General features: G+C 55.3%; 2 protein-coding genes across 6 annotated transcripts; one reads left to right on the top strand and one right to left on the bottom strand.

The window, feature by feature from the left end:
• Positions 1 to 668: 668 nt before the first annotated feature.
• MOB3A (MOB kinase activator 3A) lies at positions 669 to 19,913 on the bottom strand. 3 transcript variants are annotated; one of them, XM_069591583.1, is made up of 5 exons: positions 14,064 to 14,306; positions 12,166 to 12,302; positions 8,309 to 8,832; positions 4,161 to 4,363; positions 669 to 1,966 (listed from the first exon to the last, which is right to left on the bottom strand). In XM_069591583.1, the coding sequence occupies exons 3-5, from the start codon at positions 8,727 to 8,729 to the stop codon at positions 1,937 to 1,939; spliced, it is 654 nt and encodes a 217-aa protein (XP_069447684.1). In that variant the 5' UTR covers positions 8,730 to 8,832; positions 12,166 to 12,302; positions 14,064 to 14,306; the 3' UTR covers positions 669 to 1,936. The 3 variants fall into 3 exon arrangements, with proteins under 3 accessions (XP_069447684.1, XP_069447682.1, XP_069447683.1); XM_069591581.1 differs by lacking the exons at positions 12,166 to 12,302; positions 14,064 to 14,306 and adding an exon at positions 19,524 to 19,913; XM_069591582.1 differs by lacking the exon at positions 12,166 to 12,302 and having other exon boundaries at positions 14,064 to 14,296.
• On the top strand, positions 19,689 to 23,165 carry IZUMO4 (IZUMO family member 4). 3 transcript variants are annotated; one of them, XM_069591584.1, is made up of 9 exons: positions 19,689 to 20,282; positions 20,373 to 20,453; positions 20,583 to 20,654; positions 21,485 to 21,511; positions 21,609 to 21,684; positions 21,836 to 21,883; positions 21,968 to 21,982; positions 22,318 to 22,335; positions 22,822 to 23,165. In XM_069591584.1, the coding sequence occupies exons 1-9, from the start codon at positions 20,069 to 20,071 to the stop codon at positions 22,910 to 22,912; spliced, it is 642 nt and encodes a 213-aa protein (XP_069447685.1). In that variant the 5' UTR covers positions 19,689 to 20,068; the 3' UTR covers positions 22,913 to 23,165. The 3 variants fall into 3 exon arrangements, with proteins under 3 accessions (XP_069447685.1, XP_069447687.1, XP_069447686.1); XM_069591586.1 differs by lacking the exons at positions 21,968 to 21,982; positions 22,318 to 22,335 and having other exon boundaries at positions 21,836 to 21,908; XM_069591585.1 differs by lacking the exons at positions 21,485 to 21,511; positions 21,609 to 21,684; positions 21,836 to 21,883; ... (1 more) ...; positions 22,318 to 22,335; positions 22,822 to 23,165 and adding an exon at positions 21,018 to 21,284 and having other exon boundaries at positions 19,695 to 20,282.
• Positions 23,166 to 23,554: the final 389 nt, after the last annotated feature.

The raw sequence follows: 23,554 nt of genomic DNA, 5'->3' as shown, positions 1-23,554 counted from the left end.
AAACACAGGCTTCATTAGAAAGTATTTATTTCCAAGTAACCAGGAGTCCCCTGAAGACACTCTCTCCCTGCGATGGAGACGGCGCGCCCTCTAGGGGAAGAAAGCCACACACCGGGCTGGAATCCACCGGATCGAGCTTCTCATAAGACCGCTCTGTTGGCCCCAGGACCCCTGAGAGTAACACAATCCCGTATTTTGCATGTAAGAGATGTCTGGGGTAAACTCATGCGCTAAGGTCACAGGACACCTAGGATGGAGAAAACACCCCTGCTTGTTCCCTCTCACTCTACTCTTCTGCACCCAGTTCAAAGTTTTCTGGAACGTTTTTATGTTGCAAAGAGGCAACAGTTAAAATCACTTGATCTCAGCCAAAAGGCTGAGAAGCGACAACAGTTAAAATCACGTTTGCTCAGTGTCTAGAGCAATGCGAGAGAAAGCAGAAGTGGGGGAGAGGTGGGTGCCTTCTCAGTCTGTTTTCCAGATGCCGGGCACCCTGTGAAATTCTAGTCCCACCAATATGCTGTGCGTCTGATCATCTACTCGGGCACTCTGGGGGCCACAAACCGTTGTGACGGCGAAGATTTCTTTGCCCCTTGGACAAGGGCACCTTGGTGACAATTGTGGTGATGTGTCCTAACTCTAGGAAGACAAAAATGACAGTCATCAGCTGCAGATAAGGAGACTGGTTTATTTTGATGTCCCTGTGGGAATACCCACAGGTGCAGGAGGGTGGGCAGGGGACTCTCCCCTAGTCGCACTGCCTTCCTTGACCTGGCTGGTGACCTGGAGAGGCACAGTGGTTACGGCGTTTGGTTGTGGTTCTGCATCTAAAAGGAGCTACATTCGATTGGCCGGTTTCATAAAGTCTTTCTAGGCCTCCAGGAGCAGGGCTGGCAGCTTCTGAAGGACTGAGGCCCAGGTTGCGTTAGTTAATTGCACTTGTTCGGTGTCGGTGGTGGACCCTCTCCCTGACACCTTGAGGTAACTTGGAACCAGCGTGGCCTGGGCAGGTAGGGTTGCCATGGCCAAAGGCCACCAAGGATGCTGCTCTTGGGCAGGGAGGTGGCTGGTGGAGTGCCCCCACTCCAGCTTCTGCAGGGAGAAGGTGCTGGGGTTTGGTCCCAGAGTCCTGGGGTCGGGGGGGGGCGGGTGGCACACAAAGGGTTTCCATATGATGTTGGCAGGCATTAGGTGAAATTCAGAGGTTGTACACCCAGGGAGAGGTGCTCCCTGGGAGAGTCACCCTGTTATTCATGGCAAAAAGGGGACATTTTTCTAGAAGGCAAGGGGAAGACTACCTGTAGGTAAAATGCCTTTTTTTTTTCTCCTAGTAACATCTCACAGCAGTTGTATATGAAACTATAAAAATTCACTCTTTTATGTGACATGAAGGGGCCCCAAGAAATGTGGGATGCAGGCGCAGGCTTGGGAAACTGATGGATGAGCCCAGGGTCCTGGAGGAACGGCGGACAGAAGTGGCTAGGGGAGGACGTAGGGACGACAGAAGCCAGGTGCTCGTACCGCTCGAAACCAGACCTGGGCCATGGTGGGAAGTGCTGCATGGCCATGGCCTTGCTGTTGGGCCCCAGAGCCCATGGCCAAGCATGCTGGCTAGTCAGGAGACGGACCCAAGGTGGGCCAGCCTCCAGGCAGATGCAAGTGGTTTCCAAACAAAGTGGGTTTTCCTGGTTGCTCACAACACAGAGAATCACAGAGTTCAATTTCCATCTCCCTCATGATGTGACGGCTGAGGAGACTAGGGCCCAGAGAGGACCGGACTAATGGCTGCTGCCACCTTGGAACCGGAGAGAGGATGCAACCCTGACAGCCCAGAATCTGCTGGGCTAGAAAACACTGGTCCCTGCGCTGGAGATGTGGCGCATAGCCGCAGCGGGGCCCCAGGGCGTGGCCGCAGAGACGACAGGGCCGAGGGCTCTCAGTGGCACATCCGTGCGGTCATTTCTTTCTGTTAAGAACAAGCAGGACATCAGGAGTCACAAAGGGAAGTCGGAGTGCATGGTGGCAAGGGGCCCACGGGCCTCATTTAACACAAACCTTACTAAACAGGGCATAGACAGTATGTGCCTCAGGCCAGGCGGCAGGCTCTTTATGAGAAGGGTCACAGTTTCTGCCTCCAGAAAGAACCCTAAGCATCAATGCAGGGGAAAGGACCATGGGATCAGGATACTAAGTGAAAAACCATGAGCGTATCATCAAACTGCCCACGACTATTTTCCGTATTTGGTGAGATTCACATAAAATGAACTGTCCTCCTCAACAGTGGACAACCCCCACCTCTACCTGGTTCCAGAACATTCCACTACCCCAGAGGGAAACCCCTTCCCTACTAGCCAGAGCCTACAAGAGAATATACAAACACGAAAAAACTATGTTGAGATGTTTTTAGAGATTTTTAAAAGTTGTCAAAGATAAGCCTTTTGCAAAGACCCAAAGCAATGAAAGGAATCAGGGAAAAAGGTCACATGTAAAGCAAATTGGTGCCACCACTATGGAGAATACGGAGGTCCCATAGATTGATTCAGCCATCCTACTTCTGGGCATGTATCCAGAGAAAACTATAATTTGAAAAGATAAATGTACCCTAATGCTCACAGCAGCACTATTTACAATAACCAAGACATGGAAACACGCTAAATGCCTACTGACAGAGGAGTGGAGAACGGAGACGCGGCGCATCTATACAGCAGACTGTTATTCAGCCATGAGAAAGAGTGAGCTAATGCCATCTGCAACAACATGGATGGACTTGGAGGGCTTTATGCTTAGCAATGTGAGTCGGAGAAAGACAAACACCACATGATGTCACTTCTATGTGGAATCTAAAGTATGGCACAGATGAACTTATTTATGAAAGAGAAACAGACTCAGACATAAGGGAGAAAAGAAATAGGGATAAATTAGGAGTTTGGGATTAATGGATACACACTACTATATATAAAATTGATAAACATTTAAGTCCTGCTATATAGCACTGCTGCTGCTAAGTCGCTTCAGTCATGTCTGACTCTGTGCGACCCCATAGAGGGTAGCCCACCAGGCTTCCCGGTCCCTGGGATTCTCCAGGCAAGAATACTGGAGTGGGTTGCCATTTCCTTCTCCAATGCATGAAAGTGAAAAGTGAAAGTGAAGTCGCTCAGTCATGTCCGACTCTTAGCGACCCCATGGACTGCAGCCTACCAGGCTCTTCTGTCCATGGGATTTTCCAGGCAAAAGTACTGGAGTGGGGTGCCATTGCCTTCTCCAGCTATATAGCACAGGGAACTATATTCAGTGTCCTGTGATAAACCATAATGGAAAAGATTATGAAAAAGAATACATGTATAACCGAGTCACAGTGCTGTACACCTGAAACCAACACAAGGTTGTAATCAAGTGTACTCAAATAAAAGGCCTCCCAAACAGGCCCACATGGAGGCCCAGGGTCCTGCCAGGAAAGGTACAATTGGGGCGGGATATCCAGAGCGATGATCTTGTCTCCCAGGAACAGACCCGCACACCCAGTCACCAACCGGTCCCTGGAAGGTTCTGGCATTTCTGAGCTTGGGGAGACGTTCCCACTTCTTATAATGACCCCCATGAACAGTGGCAGCAGCTGGTGGGCACTGGGAGAGCAACCACCTGTGCCCTCTGACCTTGCAGGTCCTGCTCAGAGCCATTTGGGTAACACAGTATGGCATACGGGCTCCATGTCACAGCCCACGGGACCTGACTCAGGCACCTGAAATCTCCCATTTCTGGGGATGTGGGGGAGTCAATACTGACCAATTCGGCAAATCCCCCCAGACAGAAAGTGGGTGAGTGGTTGCAGGGGCTGAGGAGGGGGTGACTGCTGATGTGAAGACTGCTTTGGGGGTTGTGAAAGGTTCTGGAACTGGACTGAGGTGACAGTTGCAGGACCCTGTGAATGTACTAAACACTACTGACTTGTTCGTTTTTACATCAGTGGTTTTACCACATGTAAAGTTTACCTCAATTAAAACCAGAAAAAGAAGTAGCTCCTTGCTCTCCTGCCGCTTTCGCAGGAGGGATGGGCACCCCCACAGAGAAGCAGGGGCAACTGCAGGCAGGCGCCCCTCTGGGCCACTGAAACAGGGGGACCCCGCGCACCCGCTGCCTACCCCACGCCGCTCCCCGCTCACCAGTGGCTCCAGCTCCTTGGTGTCGATAAGGCCGAACTCAGTGACAAAGTAGTAGAAGTGCTTGTAGCAGGTGTTGACGTGAGCCTCGGAACCCAGCTGCGCGATGCGGTCAAAGTGGTGGATGTACACGTGCACGAACACGCGGAAGAGCCGCGACAGGATCTTCTTCACCACCTGCAGGAAGTTCTTGGGGAACGGCGTGCCTGTGGGGCGACGAGCATGGCTCAGCTTCCCTTCCCTCCAGGACCTGCGCCTCTCTGCCCCAGACAGCGCCCGGGGGCGGGCAGGGGCAGTCCTGCAGGCCCGGACATCCTGCCCTTCTCGCTCTCCGTGTCTGCCGGGCAGTGGACCTGACAATCCCGCTTCCGGGCGGCTCACAGGCTTCTGTCTATTTCTGGTTACATTTATTTTTCGGATAGGAACTGGGCGATGCATAAAAACCTATGTTCTGGACTTTGATGCTTTTCCCTTAATATATTTATGTCGTTCCATCTAAGTATGCTTCATGGTACAGCTTACATTTGAACATACACATCCTAACAATTGCATACACATCCTAACTTAATTGCATACATACATACATGCACCTTGTTTTTCTATTACTGAAATACATTTATTTCTATTTTTAACTTTTAAAAAAATTTTTTAAAATTGTGGTAAGGCTTGTCGCCCCAGCTGGGGGTGACCCTCTGGCGTCAGGCACATTCATGGGCTGCGCCAACATGCCCCTCCCCACCTTGCGTGTCCTCCTCGGCCCAGGGGATAGATGCCATGCACTCACACCACGTGACCAGTGCTACCGGGGGCTGCCCGGGACCAGGACGGACAGGTCCTGTGTCCTTCATGAGAGGGGCTCCATCCAGCCTGTGGATAGCCAGCCTATGGACAGCCACAACACTCTGGGATGCACTCACAGAAAATGGAATGGCAGCTGCTGGTTGGCAAGCAAATCTCCAAAGACATCCAAGTAGGTGCTTAGGATCTGTGTGCTCAGCAGCTCAAGGGGTGGTGTCAGCGGCCAGTCAGGGACAACTAGCCTGAGTGAGGGTTTCTCACGCCAGAGGCAGGTCCCAGGGTGTAGAGGCACGAGGCAAATGGGAAAGACCCTCCCCAAGACCGACCGTCATGCTCCTGGCCAGCTCCCTCCTGTGTGTATGCGTGTCCCATACTGCTGATGGCACTGGTACTCCAGGCTGGGTGTCTGGGGATGTTCCTTTGCAGAAGGCTTGTTCAGCACCAGTGAGGCCTCTGGGTTTCCTGCCTCCATCCAACAGGAGAAAAGAGCTAAACAGAAGGAATGCCTGACTCTTTTAAACTAATTAAAAAATTTTTTGACTGTGCTAGGGCTTCGTTGCTGAGCGCAGGTTCTCTTGAGTTGTGTGTGCAGGCTTCTCACTGTGGTGGCTTCTCTTGTCGCAGAGCACAGGTCCTAAGTGCATGAGCTCAGTAGTTGAAGCACGCAGGCTTAGCTGCTCTGCCACATGTGGGATGTTCCCAGACCAGGGATCGAACTCGTGTTTCCTACATTGGCAGGTGGATTCTTAACCATCAGGGAAGCCCAAGAATACTTGACTCTTGGGAAAAACCATGTTCACAGGGCATCTGAGGCTCACCTGCTGTCCGTGAAGACCCATGAAACTTGAGTGGTGGGACAGTGGCCTTGAGGGCAGGAGGACCCCCCACAAGGGAAGGTCTCCTCAGCATTGGGAGGTCAGAGGGAACCAGAGCCTATGGCAGGCAGAGGAAGGTAGCACAGCATATAGCCACCACCTGCCACACAGGATCCTGGGCCCCACTAGGCTAAGGCCCCACCATGCCCCCTTTCCTGGGGGGGATGGGAGTCACTGAGGTCCTCCTGGGTCATCCCAGGTGGAGAGGGAGCGACAGCCCCATATGAGAAGGGCCTGGACACAGGATCTTCTGGGACTGCACTGCCCACGTCTGCAAGATGCCCTCACATGGAGTCACAAACCTGGCCCACCACCCACTTCTGTAGGGAAGTTTTACTGGAACGCAGGCCTGCTCCTCATGCACACTTGTTTACATGTCATCCACGATGGCTTTTGGGTTGCATGGCAGATCTGAGTATCCGAGGCAGCCCATCTGGTCCTTTATGGGAAAAGCGTGTGGATGGATCTCGGGTCTAAACTCAGGAGTACCCAGGTAGCTTTGGGGCTAAGTGGATGTTCAGGCATGGAAGCACCAGTGTGGGGGGCAGGATGAGCTTTTGGACCTGTGGTTTCTCTGTCTGCCCACAGATCTAGCCCTGAAGAGCACGGCAGGCGCCTGTTCTGAGTAGCACCGCAAACAAGCAAAGAGAAGCACTTCAGTCCTCTGGGGGTGGGGGTGCAGGTGGAACCAGGCCAAGGGGTGGGGCTGGCCCTGGGGTTTGTGGACAGGGCTGGAAGATACGGCCTGGGCCAGGCAGCCCCTACCCTCTGCTGGGCAGCTGGGTGACATCCGCCCAGTTCATTTCTCTCGCTCTTTTCATGCTCTCCTTTCTGGTGTGTGAGCACTGACTCGAGGCAAGCTTGAGTTCTAGGAAGTGGACCCTGCAGGGCCTCAGATGGTCCCAGCAAAGCAGTGACTCAGGATGACAGCGAGAAGGTGCAGACTTGGACCCGGGAACCTGACAGGGGACCGCCCAGGAATCTGTTTCGGGAAAGTGATGAGTGTGGGATGGCCTTTTCCCAGGTGGGTCCCTGGAAGCCCCTTGCCAGAGTCAACGTGGTTCACTGTACGGATGCTGAGTGAGGCCTGGGGGTGAGAAACTCAATGAAGCACGTAGCATGCCAGCAGCCCAAAGCCAGGCCCGAGGCCTGCTCACCAGTCAGCCTATCAGGACTCCAAGCAGCCCGGGTGAACATGAGAATAACATCTGCTGTCTCCTGGGGCCGCTCAGCGGCTCAGGACAATTCTTTCCCAGTTCCTGAGGCCAGAGTCCACATGGTGCCGAGCTGGAGTCCAGCTGTGGGCAGAGCTGGGTCCTCCACAGGCTCTAGGTAAAACCCGGTCCCATCTTTTCTGGGCTTATCGTCCCTTCTTCCTCCCATCACCTCACCACCTTCTGCCTCCCTGGGCAACGAGTCTCCCTCTGCCCCCTCATTAGGACCTTGTGATGACATTTAGGGCTCACTCAGATAATCCAGAACTGTCTATCTCAAGATCCCTCAACTCTGTGTGTTTAGTCGCTCAGCTGGGTCTGGCTCTTTGCTATCCCATGGAGTGCAGCCTGCCAGGTTCCTCTGTCCATGGAATTCTCCAGGCAAGGATACTAGAGGAGGTAGCTATTCCCTTCTCCCAGGGATTGAACCTGGGTCTCCTGCACTGCATGCAGATTCTTTAAAATCTGAGCCACCAGGGAAGCCTCTGCTTGAAGCAAAATGTGTCCCTTCACACACAGGAGCATCACTCAGTCATGAAAAGGAGAGAAGCCCTGACACTCGCTACCACGCGGATGGACCCTGAGAACACGACGCTCAGTGTGAGAAGCAGACACAGGACACACAGGGTGTGACTCCACCAATGGGAAACGTTCAGAACAGGAAAAGCCACAGACACAGACAGTGGGTTCCTGGTAGTCAGGGGCTGGGGAGGCAGTGCGGGTGACTGCTGAAGGGGATGGGGCTTCCTTTAGGGTGGTGGACTTTTTTTCCTTGGCTGCGCAGGGTCTTCACTGCTGCACGTGGGCTTTCTCCAGCTGCAGTGCGCAGGCTTCTCTTGTTGCAGAGTATGGGCTCTAGAGTACAGACTCAGTAGTTGTGGGGCACAGGCTTAGCTGCCCCTCAGCATGTGGGATCTTCCCAGACCAGGGATGCAACCCGTGTCCCCTGCATTGGCAGGCGGATTCTTAACCACTGGGCCAGAGAAGCCTCCAGGGAGATGGGTTTAGATAGAGCTGATAGCTGCACGACACTGTGAATGTACTATAACGCCACTGAACTGCATTTTTTTTATTTGCCTTACCATGTAGCATGTGAGGTCTTAGTTCCCCAACTGTGCCCCATGAAGCAGAAGCGTGGAGTCCCAACCACTGGACCACCAGGGAAGCCCCTGAACCATGCACTTTAAATGGGTGGATGTAGCGGTGTGTGGACTCCATCCCAATAAAGTTGACCCTAAAAGAACACAAAAGCGCAGAGACTCACCGACGTTGGTAGGGAAGATGTCCTCATTGTTGATCTGCACCTCAATCCAGTCCATGAGCAGGTCCATGTAGCGGGGGGCTGACAGTGCCGTGGGCCGCCGGAACTTGTGCTCATCCTGCCAACGGTACTCGTACTTGGGGCCGCCCGACATGATGGGGCAGGAGCGCTCAGTGCAGCCGTCACTGATGGTGCCATAGATGAGGTTGACGCGGTTGAAGAAGTCCACCACGTGCACGGCCACCCAGTCGTTAAGCTCCTCGCCAGCGGGCAGCTGCACCGCCAGCTTCAGGTCCAACCCTGCGTTCAGCGAGGCCTGCGCCTTCTTGTGCAGCTCGAAGCGCTGGGTGCCTGGCTCAAACTTGCGCTTGGGCCGGAAGGTCTTGTCCTTGTTGAAGACCTGCTTTAGGAAGGGGTTGGACATCTTGGCCGCGCTCTCAGGACAACCCCCACGAGGTTTCCGAGGGGAGGGCCGGGCAGGACACTCACGACAGGAAGGTCACAGGGCCCCCAGGGCTCCCTCAGACCTGGAACACACAAAAAGGAAACATCGTGAGCCTTCTTGAAACCCTGTTCTAGAAGGACCAGCGGGTGGACTGGGGACGCTCTTGGGACTTGTGGTTTTGAGTTTCAACAAAAGGGCACACAGAACTGCCCTGGCACATCCCCTCTGTGCCCAGAGGCTTTTGGTAAAGAGAAAGTTGCTGGCCCCACATGCCACCTGAGGGCGGGCCCCTCAGGCTAGGTGGCAGCCTCTGTGAAGAGATGTCCATAGCCAGGGATCTGTGAATGAATCTTATCTGGAAAGAGAGTCTTTGCAGACTGATTAAGGATCTTGGGTTGCCCTATTCCTGGACTATCCGGGCACCCCAAATCCAGTGATGAGTTTGTAAGAGGCCGTGTGATGATGGACACAGAGATGGAGACTCCAAGGACCAGGGGCACTGGTGGAGCTGGGAGGGAGCCCCAGGAGGAACTAGCTCTGCCCACAGCCTGACCGTGGGGCTTCTGGGCTCCAGGGCTGGAAGGGCGTGGACTCCTGCTGCCTCTCCTCCTCTCTGTGGCTTGTGTCACAGTCTCGTCTCGGGACCAGGGCCCTCCATAACCCCATGGGCCCTCAGCTCTCTAGCCTAACATCTGCACAGATCCACGTCCAAGGGACAGGTAGGAATCTGGGGGACACTACCCACCCCGATGTACCACCTAAGTGAAGATGCCTCCACGAGTGGTCTGGTCTTGTGACAGATGCCGCTCATCTTGGGGACGAGGCCCCAGTGTAGGGGCTGCACTGCCATGGCCCGGCTCCAAGCCTCTGTTCTGTACTGTCTTCCCTGTCACATTGGGAGTAACAGACCCCACCGCAGGGGGCATGAAAGGGTGAAATCAAGCACAAGGAGCCTGGGTCTGGCTCATACTTGGGACCAGTCATGCGCTGCTCCTTCACCATCACCGCTCTGATGGCCACAATGGCCCACCGCCCCCAGCCCCGGCTAGGGTAGATGTGCTTTCCTGGGAGTGGACCTGGTCAGGACTGGGTGGGGTGGAGATATCCTGGGAGCTCACCCAGGAGCAGCAGCAGAGGGGGAAGTGGGCCCAGGTTGGGGGAAGCGGAAGCACTGCCCAGGCTGGGCTCCAGCACACACAGCCCTGCACTCCTAGTGAGATGAAAACCACTTACACGTAATGTTGTAATATACACATGATGTTGTAATATATACGTAATGTTGTAATATACACGTAATGTTGTAATAAACACCTTTGGAGTCAGTCTCTTGGTCCTGGGACCTTGACCCTCCAGACCAAGCATGCTGTGCAGCAAACTGCGACAAACTGAGGGGCTTCGAACAGCCTACATTTACAATCAGAAACTTCTGGACATTCCATGTCTGAAAGGACATCGCGTGTCCTTGCACAGGGATCCCGTCACCCCCAGGGGACAATGTCATGCCACTAGGCTGACCTCAGTGATGGAGAAGCTGTGCCAGGGGATGGGCCTGAGGCTGGCAGGTCTGGTCACCTCAGCCCAGTTCACCCATGTCTGCACCCATGTCCACGGTCCAGATGGGGCGACCAGGAAGGGAAGGACCTCAGCAGGCGGTTAGTAAGCGCTGAGTCACGACCCACCACATCCTGGAGCCCAGCATCTCCTGCAGGCTCGGCTCTTCCACACGTCGGCAGGTCGGAAATCAGACTGATCCCCATTGGCCTGGGCCTCCTGGCACCTCTGGGTTAATTCCAGAGGCTGGACGGATAATGTGAAGGGCACACACCAGTGTTCTAGCCAGGGTGTCCTGCCTGTAGAGCCAGGAATAATTCTGACTCTTGAGTTATGAGAAACAAGAAAGAGGTTGCTCTGGTCTCAAGTGAGAGGGATGGCGGTAAGCTGGGCCCACAGAGTACTTCTTCTGGAGCATGGAGTGTGGAGGGCGGGGTCCAAAGGAGGGGTCCAGCACCTCTCCCCTTGGGGCAGGCGCAACCGTGACCCTACCTCTTTCCCCCTTCTGTGTCCTCCGCATGTCCACAGGGCCTGCTAACAGAGTCAGAGGCAGAGAAACGGGAGATGCTGCTCTGCTGACTGGGAGGATGGAGGGAGGGGCTGCAAGCCAGGGATGCGGTGCCTCTAGAAGCTGGAAAAGGCAGGAGCCGAAGCTCCCCCGGAGCCTCCGGAGGGACCGGCCCTGCCCACACCTGGATTTTAGCCCTGAGAGGCCTGAGCTGGACTCAACCTCTCGAACTGTAAGAGGATAATCTGTGTGGTTTGGGCTACAAAGTCTGTGGTGATTTGTTACAGCAGCCACTGGAAACTCAGACAGAGGCTACACAGAACATCTGAAGGAACGCCAGGGAGGGTAACTCACAGCTGACACAACCGGGTCACTCGGGCCCTGGCTACACGCAGGCTGGGGACCATCTGTCCTCCCCACTGGTAGGTGAAGCCTGCTCATTCTTCTGGGCCCCACTTGACACTGTGGGTACTGGAAGGTTGATTCAAAGCAGCATGAACTATGCAAAACACAGAGGCTGAGCATCCAGGAATGGAGCCAGATGTAAGGAGCCCAGTGAGGAGGGGAGGGACCTGCCGCCCCCAACGAGGACAGCGTAATCAAACAGGACAGTCAACAGGAACCCTCCTGCGTTGCTGGGGTAATGTAAAATGGGGTGGCTGCTGAGGAAAAGAGCCCAGCAGTTTAAAAACTGCAGTTACCATCTCACCAGCAGCTCTCTCCTAAGTGTCCATCCAAGTGATAACACTTGTGGGCGACACATGTCCACACAAAAACCTGTACGTAAGTGTGTCCAGCAGCATGATTCCTAACAGCCAAAAGGTGGAGACACCCAAATGCCCAGTAGTGCGTGAGCTGATCCACACATGGAAGCATCACTCAGCCATGGAAAGGAGAGAAGCCCGACACTCGCTACCACATGGACAGACCCTGAGGACACGGTGCTCAGTGAGAGAAGCAGACACAGAAGGACACACAGGGTGACTCCACTGATGGGAAACGTGCAGAGCAGGCCGATCTGCAGACACAGGGAGTGGGTTCCTGGTGGTCAGGGGCTGAGCCAAGGGATGGGGTGACTGCTGACGGGAACAAGGTTTCTTCTGAGGTGACAGAATGTTCTGGAACTGGAGAGAGGTGGTGTTGCAGACAACGTGAATGGACTGAAAACAGCGGACTGCACACATGAAAGGCGGAGAGTCTGGAACATCAATGAGAGCCAGGAAAGCTGTTATTTTTAAAGTAGGGTGAGGAGACAGAGCAAGTGTGGGCTGAAGTGCTGCTCTGGGAACCACAAAGAACAGGCCATTTCCCTCTGGGTTCAAGCTGGGGCCAGAACTGCCTGTAAAATCTGCTTACCGTGCGAGGTGACAGCACAAACTCAGAAGACCACACGGGTGAAAGGCGCAGGCACTGACGTGTGAGAGAGGGAACGCGCGCGGACAGGCCGCCTGGCGACGGGGCAGGAAGCCACCTGTGCTCTGGCATGAGGAGGCCTGTCCAGAGACCAGAAGAGCTGCCCCTGAGGCCCCAGCCACCAGCATCACTTCCTGCCACCTTGGTTAACGCCCAGTGAGGCAGTCACGGTAACCCACAGAGCAAAGCAGAACCCTACTTTAAAGCTGGAAAGACTGAAGCCCAGACTTGCCACTACTGACACTGGGGCCACCCTGGGCACTATGGGGGTGAGCAGCAGCCATGCCCCCTCATGTGAGGAGCATCCCCCGTTGTGACGACCACAGATGTCCCCAGATGTGATCCAGTATCCCCTGAGGGCAGGAGCATCCCAGGTGAGAAACACTGGGCTAGAAGATGGTGACTCAGTACTAACCATTAACTACTAGTGGTCACCATTAACTACTACCCAGTTAATGAGCAAATCACTGTTAGGCTGCACAGCTGGTAGCAGAAGGAGTCAGTGTTTGCACCCTGGACCGTGGGGATGAAACTGCGGTCCCTTCTGCCTGGCCACCCACCTCCACTGCCCCACCCTCCACTCTTCATCCCAAATCCAGGGCCAAATCCCTCCTAGCTGGGGCTGCTCCTGCACCAGGCACCTCTGCCGCACCTGCAGTCTGGTGTAGGTGCCTCCGGTTCTGACCCTCCCTGGTTCTGGAGGTATGGTAGAGACCTGTGCCTAGGGCCTGGAGGGCAGGAAGAGGTGCCTCCAAAAAGGGAGTGCAGCCACAAAGAGCCCAGCTGCCGTTTTTCTCCCAACGTGGATGATCTGAGACCCCCAGGAGGCCCCGGTTAAGAGGCCACCTGCCCTGACCCTCTGTTGCAGAGACTAGTCGCATCCCCTGTGCCAGGCAGCAGGGACTCCTCTGTATGAGGGCACTTGTGCTGGATGTGGCAGGTGGGGGCCCTGCGCCTCCACCTGCCCCCTGACCATGACCGCTAACTGCCGAGGGGCCGTGCACCCACCCAGGTGGTTCATCTGTAAACCAAGCAGCTCTCAGGGCCACTCCAAGAGCAGGTCAAGGGACAGTCCCCGTGTGTGGACTGACCAGCAATCCAAGCTGCCCTCCCCTGCACCTACCGCCTGCCAGCAATTTCTCACCCACGACTCACTTTAGCCTCCAAACACCCTCTGCCCGGGCTGAATGCAGCCTCACTTCAGCCATGAGAAGACAAAGCAGGGTGCTATCCCTCATCCAGCCAGCGTGGGGTTGGCCTGGGCTGGCCCCTGAGCCCCCACAGCGGCCTCTGTGCACGCAGGTGTCCAGACTCCTTATCTGCCCTATAGCCGGCCTTCTCACCCTCACAGAGAACCACAACGCCAAGAAAAATGCAACCTGCCCGCACCCCACTGCTACCTTCTATTGACTCTGGGGTCTCTGGGGCCACGTGACCTGTCAGACAGGCACAGGCTGTGGGGTGGTAAGAAGCAGGCAGGGACCCCACTGACCCGGGCGACCCCACAGCTCTATCTACAGCCCGTCAAGCCACGGACCAGACCCGCACCAGGATGGTTCTAGAAGATGGGGCAGGGTGATGAAGCGGGCTTATAAGGTTCCTGCCTACCTTTCTGTCTCCTGAGAAAGTGGGAGGGTTTTATTTTTAAGTGGAAGCAATGATTTTTGAAAAACTTCCTGGATGGACAGAGTTCCCATCAAAACCAAACAGTACTTTCTATAAAAAACACACTCCCTTGGGCTCCTATGACCAAGGAGTGGGCAGCCACTGGAAAGTGCCTTTTCCTTGAGAAGCACCCGGGAGTCACTGCAGCAGCCTCCCGCCACCAAAATCCCAGGTACCGTTTCTGGAGATCCCAGGTTTCTGCCCTCTCTTAGAAGACCTCCAAGGGCAGCAAAGGGAAAACCAGGAGAGGCTTCTCGGAATCCAGCACAAGGGGCTCCCCTGGGTCTTCCTGCACACTAGGTGAATGTGGCACTTACAAACTCCAAGAGTGACAAAGGTTAAAATGACAAAATTCCCCTGCCCCAGCACACACCCACCCACCCCTGTTCTTTTTCTAAAAACAAAACACAGTTCCTGTTGGCAACCGCCACACCTCAGCCCCGTCGCCACTTCCTTCCGGTGCCTCCACATCCTGCCTGGCTGATGACATTTGCCACTGTTGTGTGTAAACCCTGCCCCTGGCCCAGCAGCCTTTGTGGCTGCCTAGAAGATGCTCACAGCCCAGGATCTGTCCTGTTAAAGATGGTTGCGCCTCAGGGCTGTCTCCCATAGTCTAAATGTTTGTGTTTAAATACTGAGACTGCTCCCTGGGTAGGGAGGCTGCCTGCATCCTGAAGGACACAACAAAGGCCAGGTGCTTTAGATGGGCTCGCTATAGTCCAGTCCTCCTAGTAATCCTTTTTTTCCCCCACAAAAGCCAACTGATATATAATTCACATGACTATAAACCTACACAATTCAATGGATTTTAGTAAAATCATGAAGTGTGCAACCATCACCACTACCTAATTCCGGAACATTCTTATCACCCCACAAAGAAACCCCATGCCCATCAGCAGTTATCTCCAATCGCCCTTTTATAAGCAGAATCACACCCCCCCTCAAAAGACGTGCTGAAGTCTTAACAGGGGAGTGACCCCATGTGGAAGCAGAACCACTGCAGACGCCCTTAAGTTGAGGTCACCGTGTCCCACGAGAAGAGGGGCTCTGGACACAGACACAGACAGCCACGCGGCGGAGGCAGAGACCGCGTGCTGTGTCTACAAGCCCTCCAAGCCGCGGGATGACCAGGATCACTGGCCTCACAGGAAGCGGGGGGCGAGGCAGTAAGGACCCTTCCTGGTGCCTCTGAGAGCCCTGAGCCCATGGCAGATAAGAGATGGCCTGGGATCTAGGCCCAGCTGTCCCCACCTCTACTGTCCTCTGCTCTGCCAAGACAAAGAGGGGCTGCCAGGTGTCCACAGCCCAGCGCCACGATTCTCCTTTGAAGCTCCTCCCTCTGTCTCAGTTCCCCACGGGGGCAAACACAGATTCTCTGTTCAACAAAACGGGGTCGGGGGTCGGGGGACAGAAAGGAGAGAAACGCAGGAGAGGTCGTGGGTGGTGTGTCCATGAAGGAGTCACACCTCTTCCTTCTGAGGACTTGTTCCAAAGCTGCAGAAGCCTTCACTGCGTGGCTGACTGACTGGAGAACTGAGTGTCAGAAAGGGAATACACAAGAAACCATGCCTCCAAACTTCCATCCACCACAAGCCCCACCTTTTCTGGCTGCCCAAACTTCCTCTCAACATCAGGGTCCTCGTGACTTGCCTGTGCACTGACCCCAGTCTGTGGGGAGGGTATCCACCAGGCAACACACTCTCTCCAGACATTGGAAGAGCTCCCTCCATGCTCAGCTACAGCCATGGGTCTCAAATGCGGTGACCCTGCCCCCCAGCGACCACAGGGGAATGGGGCACTCCTGGCACTGAATGGATGGGGCCAGGGATATTGCTCCACATCCCACAGAGAGTGCCCAGGATGGCCCCCCATGGAAAGCAGCCCAGCCCTGGATGTATTATTTAGGACTCAGCAGCAACAGGAATGACCATCTCCTTCCCAGAACCTGGTTTCTGAAGTCAGATTCCCCTTTTTGGCTTAAGCAGCCTGAACCTCGCAATTCCAGGAAGTCAGGAGCTCACCAGCTGGGGCATGTCCAGAAGTTCCCCAAGTAAAAACCCAAGTTCCAAGTCAGCTGCTTGGGGAATTTTTGTTCAACCTCCATTTCAAGAACCCCTGGAGATGGAAGAGCAGCTCCCGGAATGATGGTTAATGGCTGACTCTTCCGTGAACTTGGTTGGCTTGGGAGCATCATCACATATGAAGCAGACTGCCTTAACCTTGTTAGGAATACGAATCATCTCGAGCCCAGGAACTGAAATAGTACTTCCAAGAACCCTCTAGGGACTGAAACAACCACTTCTACTTTTGTTGAGAGAGAGGCACACCTAGAACTCAGCTTGTCACAGCTATGTGGGGCGCCTGGTGGGCAAACACCATGGTCCAGATTTGAGAGATGATAGACACACTTTCTCCTTTAGGTGGTTCAAAACAAAAGTATACTATCAAGCCTCAAAAAGACAGGAGGAGCTGGAAATGTGCACCATTAAGTGAAAGAAGCGCATGTGAGAAGGTGACATCGTGATTCCCACTCTATGATGTTCTAGAGAAGGCAGAGCTGAGCTCTGGGGACAGAAGAAGGATCAGTGGTTGTGGGGGGCCATTGTGGGGGTGGGGAGTTTGCAGGGGAGATGAACAAGTGGAGCGCAGGGGATTTTTAGGGATGTGAAACTACTCTGTGTGAAAAAATGATGGGTATGTGTCAGTGCACATCTGTCCAAACCCCGAGAGCATGCACCACTGAGCGTGAACCTACCAAATGTGCTCTGGATGCTGGCTGACAGGGACGTGTCAGTGGAGGTTCATCCTGGTGACAAACGTCCTGCTCTGGTGGGAGATGCTGATAACCGGGGAGGCAATGCACAAGTGGGGGCAGGGGGCATACAGGAATTCCCTGTACCTTCCACTCAATTATGCAGTAAGCTTAAACCTGCTCTAGAAAACTCAAGTCTATTAAAAAAAAAATTACTGGGGCTTCCCTGGTGGCTCAGTGGTAAAGAATCTGCCTGCCAATGAAGGAGCAACTAAGCCCAGAAGTGACAATAACTGAGACCACATGCTGCAACTGCTGAAGCCCATGCACCTAGAGCCTGTGCTCGGCGACAAGAGAAGCCACGGCAATGAGAGGCTTGCGCACCACGGTGGAGAGTGGCCCCCACTCACTGCAATGAGAGCAAAGTCCAAGCGCAACCAAGGCCCAGAACAACCAAAAAGTGAATGAATAAAAGTAAGACCAATTTAAAACTGTATAGCTAACACGAATTTATCAATTACAACACACCAGGCATTTGGCCAAATCCTGTGAATTGCTCACCCCATTTAAGAAATGACTAAAGCCACAGATAGGAAGCAGAAAATGATGAATCCTAAGAAAGAAGGCATAAATAAAGAACACATTTAGACATCCTGGCATAAAGAACAAATGCCGTGGGATTTCCTTGGTGGTCCAGTGGCTAAGACCCTGTGCTCTCAACGCAAGGGAACCTGGTCAGGGAACTAGATCCTAAATGCAGAAACTAAGAGTTCATATGCTACAAATAAAAAAGATCCTGCTTGCTGCACCTAAGACCTGATGCAGTCAAATAAATATTTTTTTAAAAATGCCTTGGAAGACACTGAAATACATGCTGCATGTGTAATTTTTAACTTTTTGGTAGCCACATTAAAAAGTAACAAAAAGAAAAGAAACAAGTGACTTTAACATTGATTTTATATATATATATATATACACACACACACACACACACACACACACACATACTACTGAGCCTAAGAGCACCAAAATATCACTTTAACATCTAACCAGTATAGAAAATACTAAGGACTGGTGCAGGGGGATGACCCAGAGGGATGTTGTTGGGAGGGAGATGGGAGGGGGGTTCATGTTTGGGATCGCATGTACACCTATGGTGGATTCATGTCAATGTATGGCAAAACCAATACAGTATTGTAAAGTAAAATAAAGTAAAAATAAAAATTAAAAAAAAAAAAGAAAATACTAAGGAACTATTTTACACACCTCCTACCCCACCCCCACCTTAACACTCCAAGTCTCCAGAGACTGCTGTGTATTTTACACGAAGGGTACATCCCATTTTGGAATAGCCACGTTCAAGTGATCACTAGCCATGAATGGCCAGTGGCTACTGCACAGGACAGCTCAGCTCTGAAGGGTTATAAAAGGGGGAACCACCCCTGTCACCATCAGGACAGAAGCAGTGGGATAGGTGCTATTTGAGGTGGAACTCTGGGGAGGGGAGAGGCTGTGGACTGGAGCAGGCTGAGGTTCCCGGTAAACAAACAAAGGGCACCTTCGGAAGGGAGGGGAGAAACAGAGTGCCCCAGGGTGCGGGCAGGCAGGGTGGGGCAGCCAAGACCTCCACTTGCTTCATTCCATAATCAGTACAACAGACACTGACAGGCTACCATGAACTTGAGGCAGGGTGGGAGGTGGATGGGCACTCAGGGCTTTGGGAGGCTGCAGCACCCTATCCTGACATTGGCTAGGGCCAGGATTCTTGGTATCACTCATCATTCTTGGCTGAGTCTGTAAAATGGGCTCATAAGAGTCCCTGAACTTTATGTTGGGTGGAGGGAGGAATGAATAAGCAGCTAGCAAAGACCACACGTAACAGAAACAAGTCCAAGATCACAAAGTGCAGACAGGCAGTGGGGTGAAAGATGCAAAATGCTTGTGTATCACATGCCAAAATTTATCCAAGTGTATCTCTGAATGAATGCAGTTGATTGGGCGTCAACCGAGACTCTATAAAAAGGTTAAAAAAAAAAAAGGCAAGGGGTAGAAAGCACCTGCAGATAAAGAATGGAAGACTTTTACTCTAAAATGAGCAGTGGCTCTCTGGGTGGGAGCATCACTAGCTATTTATTTGCTACTCTGACTCTGTATTTTCCAGTCAACCTCCGGCTTCCCTTTTCAGTGACATTTAGTAAAGTACATAATCATTTAAAGCAAATGCAAGCCCTTCAGTGAGTGAAGAGATGAAGCAGGGGGGTTAGCTAGTGGGCAGTGCCAACATTCAAACACGTCCCGCCCAGGCCGTGCCCACTGCTCAGGGGCTCTGGGGACCAGGAAGACTGCTTTCAGAGGGCGGGGGTCACAGTGCGCTAGGGGCCCTAAAATCTTGTGGACCTTCCATCCAAACCAGGAGGTGGGGTCCTGGTTATTGATACCGAAGGGGGTGGCCCTGGTAACCACTACTGCTACTGCTAAGTCGCTTCAGTAGTGTCCGACTCTGTGCGACCCCATAGACGGCAGCCCACCAGGCTCCCCCGTCCCTGGGACTCTCCAGGCAAAAACACTGGAGTGGGTTGCATTTCCTCCTCCACTGGTAACCACTAATTCCATCAAGGGCCCGCCACCGGCTCCCGCCCCTCCACCACCGTCCATCCCTCTGAGGGACCCGGCCTTCCCGCGGCCCGCGGTTGCCCCCCTGAGTGACCCGGCCTTCCCGCCGTCGCTCCCCTGAGGGATCCGGCCTCCCCGTCGTCTCCCCTCTGAGGAACCCGGCCTCTCCGCCTTCGTCCCCCTGAGGGACCTGGCCTCCTTTCTACTCGCGGTCGCCCCTCTGAGGGGCCCGACCTCCCTGCCGGGCGCGCTGGTCTCTCTGAGGACTCACCTGCCACCTGCCTCCTGCTGCCGGAAGAGTTGGGTCAAGTTCGCCGCTGGACCCAGCTCCCGGGCCGCTGGCCAGTCCGGCCTCGTTGCCAGGCCCGGAGTAATTTCGCACACGACCGCCCCGCCCCTCACCGGATATACTTCCGCTCCAGGGCAAGGCCTCCCCGGAAACGAGAGCCGGGGAGGCCTGCGGGCGGAACTTGCTGTGTGCCGAGAGCAAGAGACTCGGTCTCGAACCTGGAGGCCCGCCTGGAAGGAGGAGCTTTGCGATGGCTGTGGGCGCATGCGTGAGGCGCGGCCGGGGGGCGGGACCAACAAAAGGGTGGCTGGGCGGGGCCTGAAAGAGGAACCTGCGCCCTCTGTTGCCCGTTACAGGCGCTAGGCCTACGCCGCGGGAGGGGCAGGGTCGTGGCCCTCCCGAGAGGGCGCCGTTGGTTGGTGCGCGGCGGAGGGGCGTGGCACGGGGCGCCGTTGGTTGGTGCGCGGCGGACGAGGGAGTGGCGCGGGAGGCGCCGTCGGTTGGTCGGCGGCGGGCGGGGGCGGGCCATGGCCCTGCTGCTGTGCCTGGGCCTGACAGCAGCGCTGGCCCGCGGCTGCTTGCACTGCCATGGTAACTTCTCGGATAAGTTTTCCTTCTACCGCCATCACGTGAACCTCAAGTCCTGGTGGGTGGGCGACATCCCCGTGTCGGGCTCTCTGCTGAGCGACTGGAGCCAGGACACAATGAAGGAGCTGCACCTGGCCATCCCCGCGGAGATCAGTGAGTGCGGGGGTCCTGCACGGGCGGAGCCCCCGGCCCGGCCAGACCCCGGATCCAGGCGGCTCACACGCCTCCTTCTCCCGCCCCCAGCCCGGGAGAAGCTGAACCAAGTGGCGAACGCCGTGTACCAGAGGATGGATCAACTGTACCAGGGAAAGATGTATTTCCCGGGTGAGGGGCCCACCGCCGCGGGCTGGAAAATGAAGCAGAGCCCAACCGCCCCCAGACATTTAAAGTCCACCCGCCGCTTGAGTCTGACCGCCCGAGGCTGACAGCCCCCTCTCCGCCTCCTCTTATCAGGGTATTTCCCCAGCGAGCTGCGAGCTATCTTCCGGGAGCAGGTGCACCTCATCCAGAATGCCATCATTGAAAGTGAGCAAAGGAGAGGGCTGGCGGGGCAGCGGGGAGGATTCTGCCCAAGCCCTGAGGACCCAGGGTCATGGGAGTATTTCAGTCTCCTTACAGGCCAGAGTCTGGTCAGGGTGTGGCTCAGGCTAGAGTAATGTGAACAGGGAGTCCGGCGTGGTGCAGCCAGGTGTCAGGACTCAGAAAGGCCATTGGGGGTGGGGGGTGGGGGGAAAGGGCCGGTCTCTGCAGGGGTAACCATTTCATCCAGTGGGCACCAACAGGACACCTTGATGGATAAATCCCACCTATCCCTGCCGCCTCCCCTATGGGTCCCTGGAGGCCTCAGAGCTTTGCTGCCACCCTCCCATCTGCTTTGCTCCATCCCAGGCTGGGGCCGGGGACTCCCTGGTGGCTCAGTGGTAAAGAACCTACCTGCCAGTGCAGGGGACACTGGTTTGATCCCTGGGTCGGGAAGAACCCCCTGGAGAAGGAAATGGCAACCCACTCCAGTCTTCTTGCTTGGAGAAGCCCTGGAGCCTGGCATGCTACAGTCCACGGGGTCACAAAGAATCGGACATGACTTCGTGACTGAACAACAACAAACAATGGGACTTCCCTGGTGGTCCAGTGACTAAGACTTCGTGCTTCTAATGCAGGGGGTCCAGGTTAGATTCCTGGTCACGAACTATATCCCACATGCTGCAACACAGACAACAACAGCAAGGCTGGGGCCCACCTAAGCGGCCAATGGACAGGGGCTGAACCTTGGGCAACCTGGGAGGTGGGGGCTGGGGAGGAACAGGCGAACAGGCCAGGCCTAATAAGGCACCATCTGTGCCCTTGCCCTACCACAGGCCGCATCGACTGTCAGCGTCACTGTGGTGAGTGAGCCTTGGTCCTGGCTGTGGGGTGCTGCAGCAGCTGGGGCCTCCAAGGCTGAGGGTGAGGGGAGCCCGCAGCACCTCTGGTGTGTTTCAGGCATCTTCCAGTACGAGACTATCTCCTGCACCAACTGCACGGATTCGCACGTCGTCTGCTTTGGCTACAACTGCGAGTAGGGCTAAGGCGCGGGCAGCTGCCTGTGCTGAGAGGCCCCTGCCCACAGGGTCCCAGGCTCTCTCCCTGAAGGGGCCCCTCATCACCCGGGTAAGGGGGAGGGGAGCCCTGCAGCTGGCCCCTGAGTGTCCATGCCTGTGTTCCTGCAGGTCGTCAGCGCAGTGGGAGAGAGCAGTGCAGGGCCTCCTCCAGTACATGTGAGTGGGGGCAGCTGGGCACAGGGCGAGGGGATCCTGATTGAGGCCACTTGGCCCCTGACTCCAAAACTGCTGTCGTTGTAGAAATAAGTGGCACAAGTAAGTCCCCTTTCCCCAAGAGCAATGTGTGTGTGCCCTCACTGGTAAGTATGTGCCCAGGCAGCCACAGGAGACAGCACCTGGCCCTGGTGTTGGGGACCGAGCCTCTACCTCCCAGGGTCTCTGAGCTCAGCTGGCACAAGGGTGTACATCCTGGTTTGGGGGTCCCCACAGACCCAGGCCCTACCCCTGCCTCAGGTGGGTGGTGGGGCTATGGTCAGAGCTGGTGAGGGCACCCCTGGTGAACATGTGCCCCCATGGAGGGGCCTGAGGAACACAGGCACAGCCTTACCCCCAAAGCTCGGAGCTAACCAGAGCCCTGTCATGTATTTCAGAATGGACACCAATACAAGGTAAGGTCCCCCCAGACCCATCCTCCTGGGAGTGTGGGCAGTGTGGACTTTTCCAGGTCAGTGGGGGCAGACAGGGCATTGTATGGGATGGGTGCAGCCAGGCAGGATGTCACCTCGGCAATCACATCCATGTAATCACGCCATGAATAAACATGAGCTCCCCTCCTCCTCGCCTGGAGGCACAGAACCACTCCAGCCTTGTGAGTGACCCAGTGGGCAGAAGCTACAGGGACCCGGGCGGGCTCTGCCTAAGCCAGCGGTCAAAACCCCAGGCCCTCCTGCCCCCGCCCCACCCTGCTCCCTTCACAGACCCTGTCGTGAGTGTTGGGTGTGACCCCACTGGTGTCTAAGCCCAGCTCGAGGGTCTGTCTGGAGCCCTGCTACATGCCCCCGCTGGGACGAGGGGCCTGGGCCCCAGCAGATGTCCGCCAGGGAGGACGAGGCAGGGCAGGAGAGGAAGGACTGGGGCGCCCCATCTCCTTGCAGCTTGATATCACCAAGCTTCACGTGTCTGGAGCCCCCACACCTGGCCAACCTGACTCTGGAAAACGCCTCCGAGTGCCTGACGCAGCACTGAGGGCGGCCCGGCCGGCCAGACCGGTCGCGCCGTGGTGCGGGGCCAGAACTCCGCTGGACCGGCTCGGCCAGACCCTGTGGAACAGGCCTACTGCTGCCTGGAGGGCCCCATCCGCCTTGGAGCCTGGGGCCGGGCCAGGCCAGGGCCGGGAGAGGGGATGGGAGATAGATGACTTTGTATATAGCGCAGCATAGATGTGGGCAGGATCGCAGCCATGTGATGGAATGATTAAACATCCCTGATGTTTCTCCTCCCAGAGCTGTCCTTGTTGGGGCTGTGGGCTGGGACCCAAGCGAGGTGTGTGCCAGGTGCAGGGAGGGCTTCCCAGGGACCTGGAATGTCCAGTGGTAAAGAATCCGCCTGCCAGTTCAGAGGATAACCATTATATCCCTGATCAGGGACTAGAGCCCACGTGCTGCAACCACTGAAGCCTGCATGCCCTGGGGCGCGTGCACCGTAACTAGAGAGTAGCCTGTGCACAGCAACAAAGAACCAGCACGGGAAAGAAAGTACCTGGCAGGCCGCACACAACCAGCCTTCAGGGCAACTGGCTCTTCAGATGACTCAAGGGGAGGCTGTTTGGTAAAAACCAGGGCCAGCTTCGGTGCGTCCCGGGGCTCCTGTCACATCAGCTGCACCATG

Source organism: Ovis canadensis, chromosome 5, assembly GCF_042477335.2.
Source record: "Ovis canadensis isolate MfBH-ARS-UI-01 breed Bighorn chromosome 5, ARS-UI_OviCan_v2, whole genome shotgun sequence".
Classification (NCBI taxonomy): domain Eukaryota; kingdom Metazoa; phylum Chordata; class Mammalia; order Artiodactyla; family Bovidae; genus Ovis; species Ovis canadensis.
The sequence above is the reverse complement of the archived record's forward strand: the minus strand, read 5'-3'. Positions and strand labels throughout refer to the sequence as shown.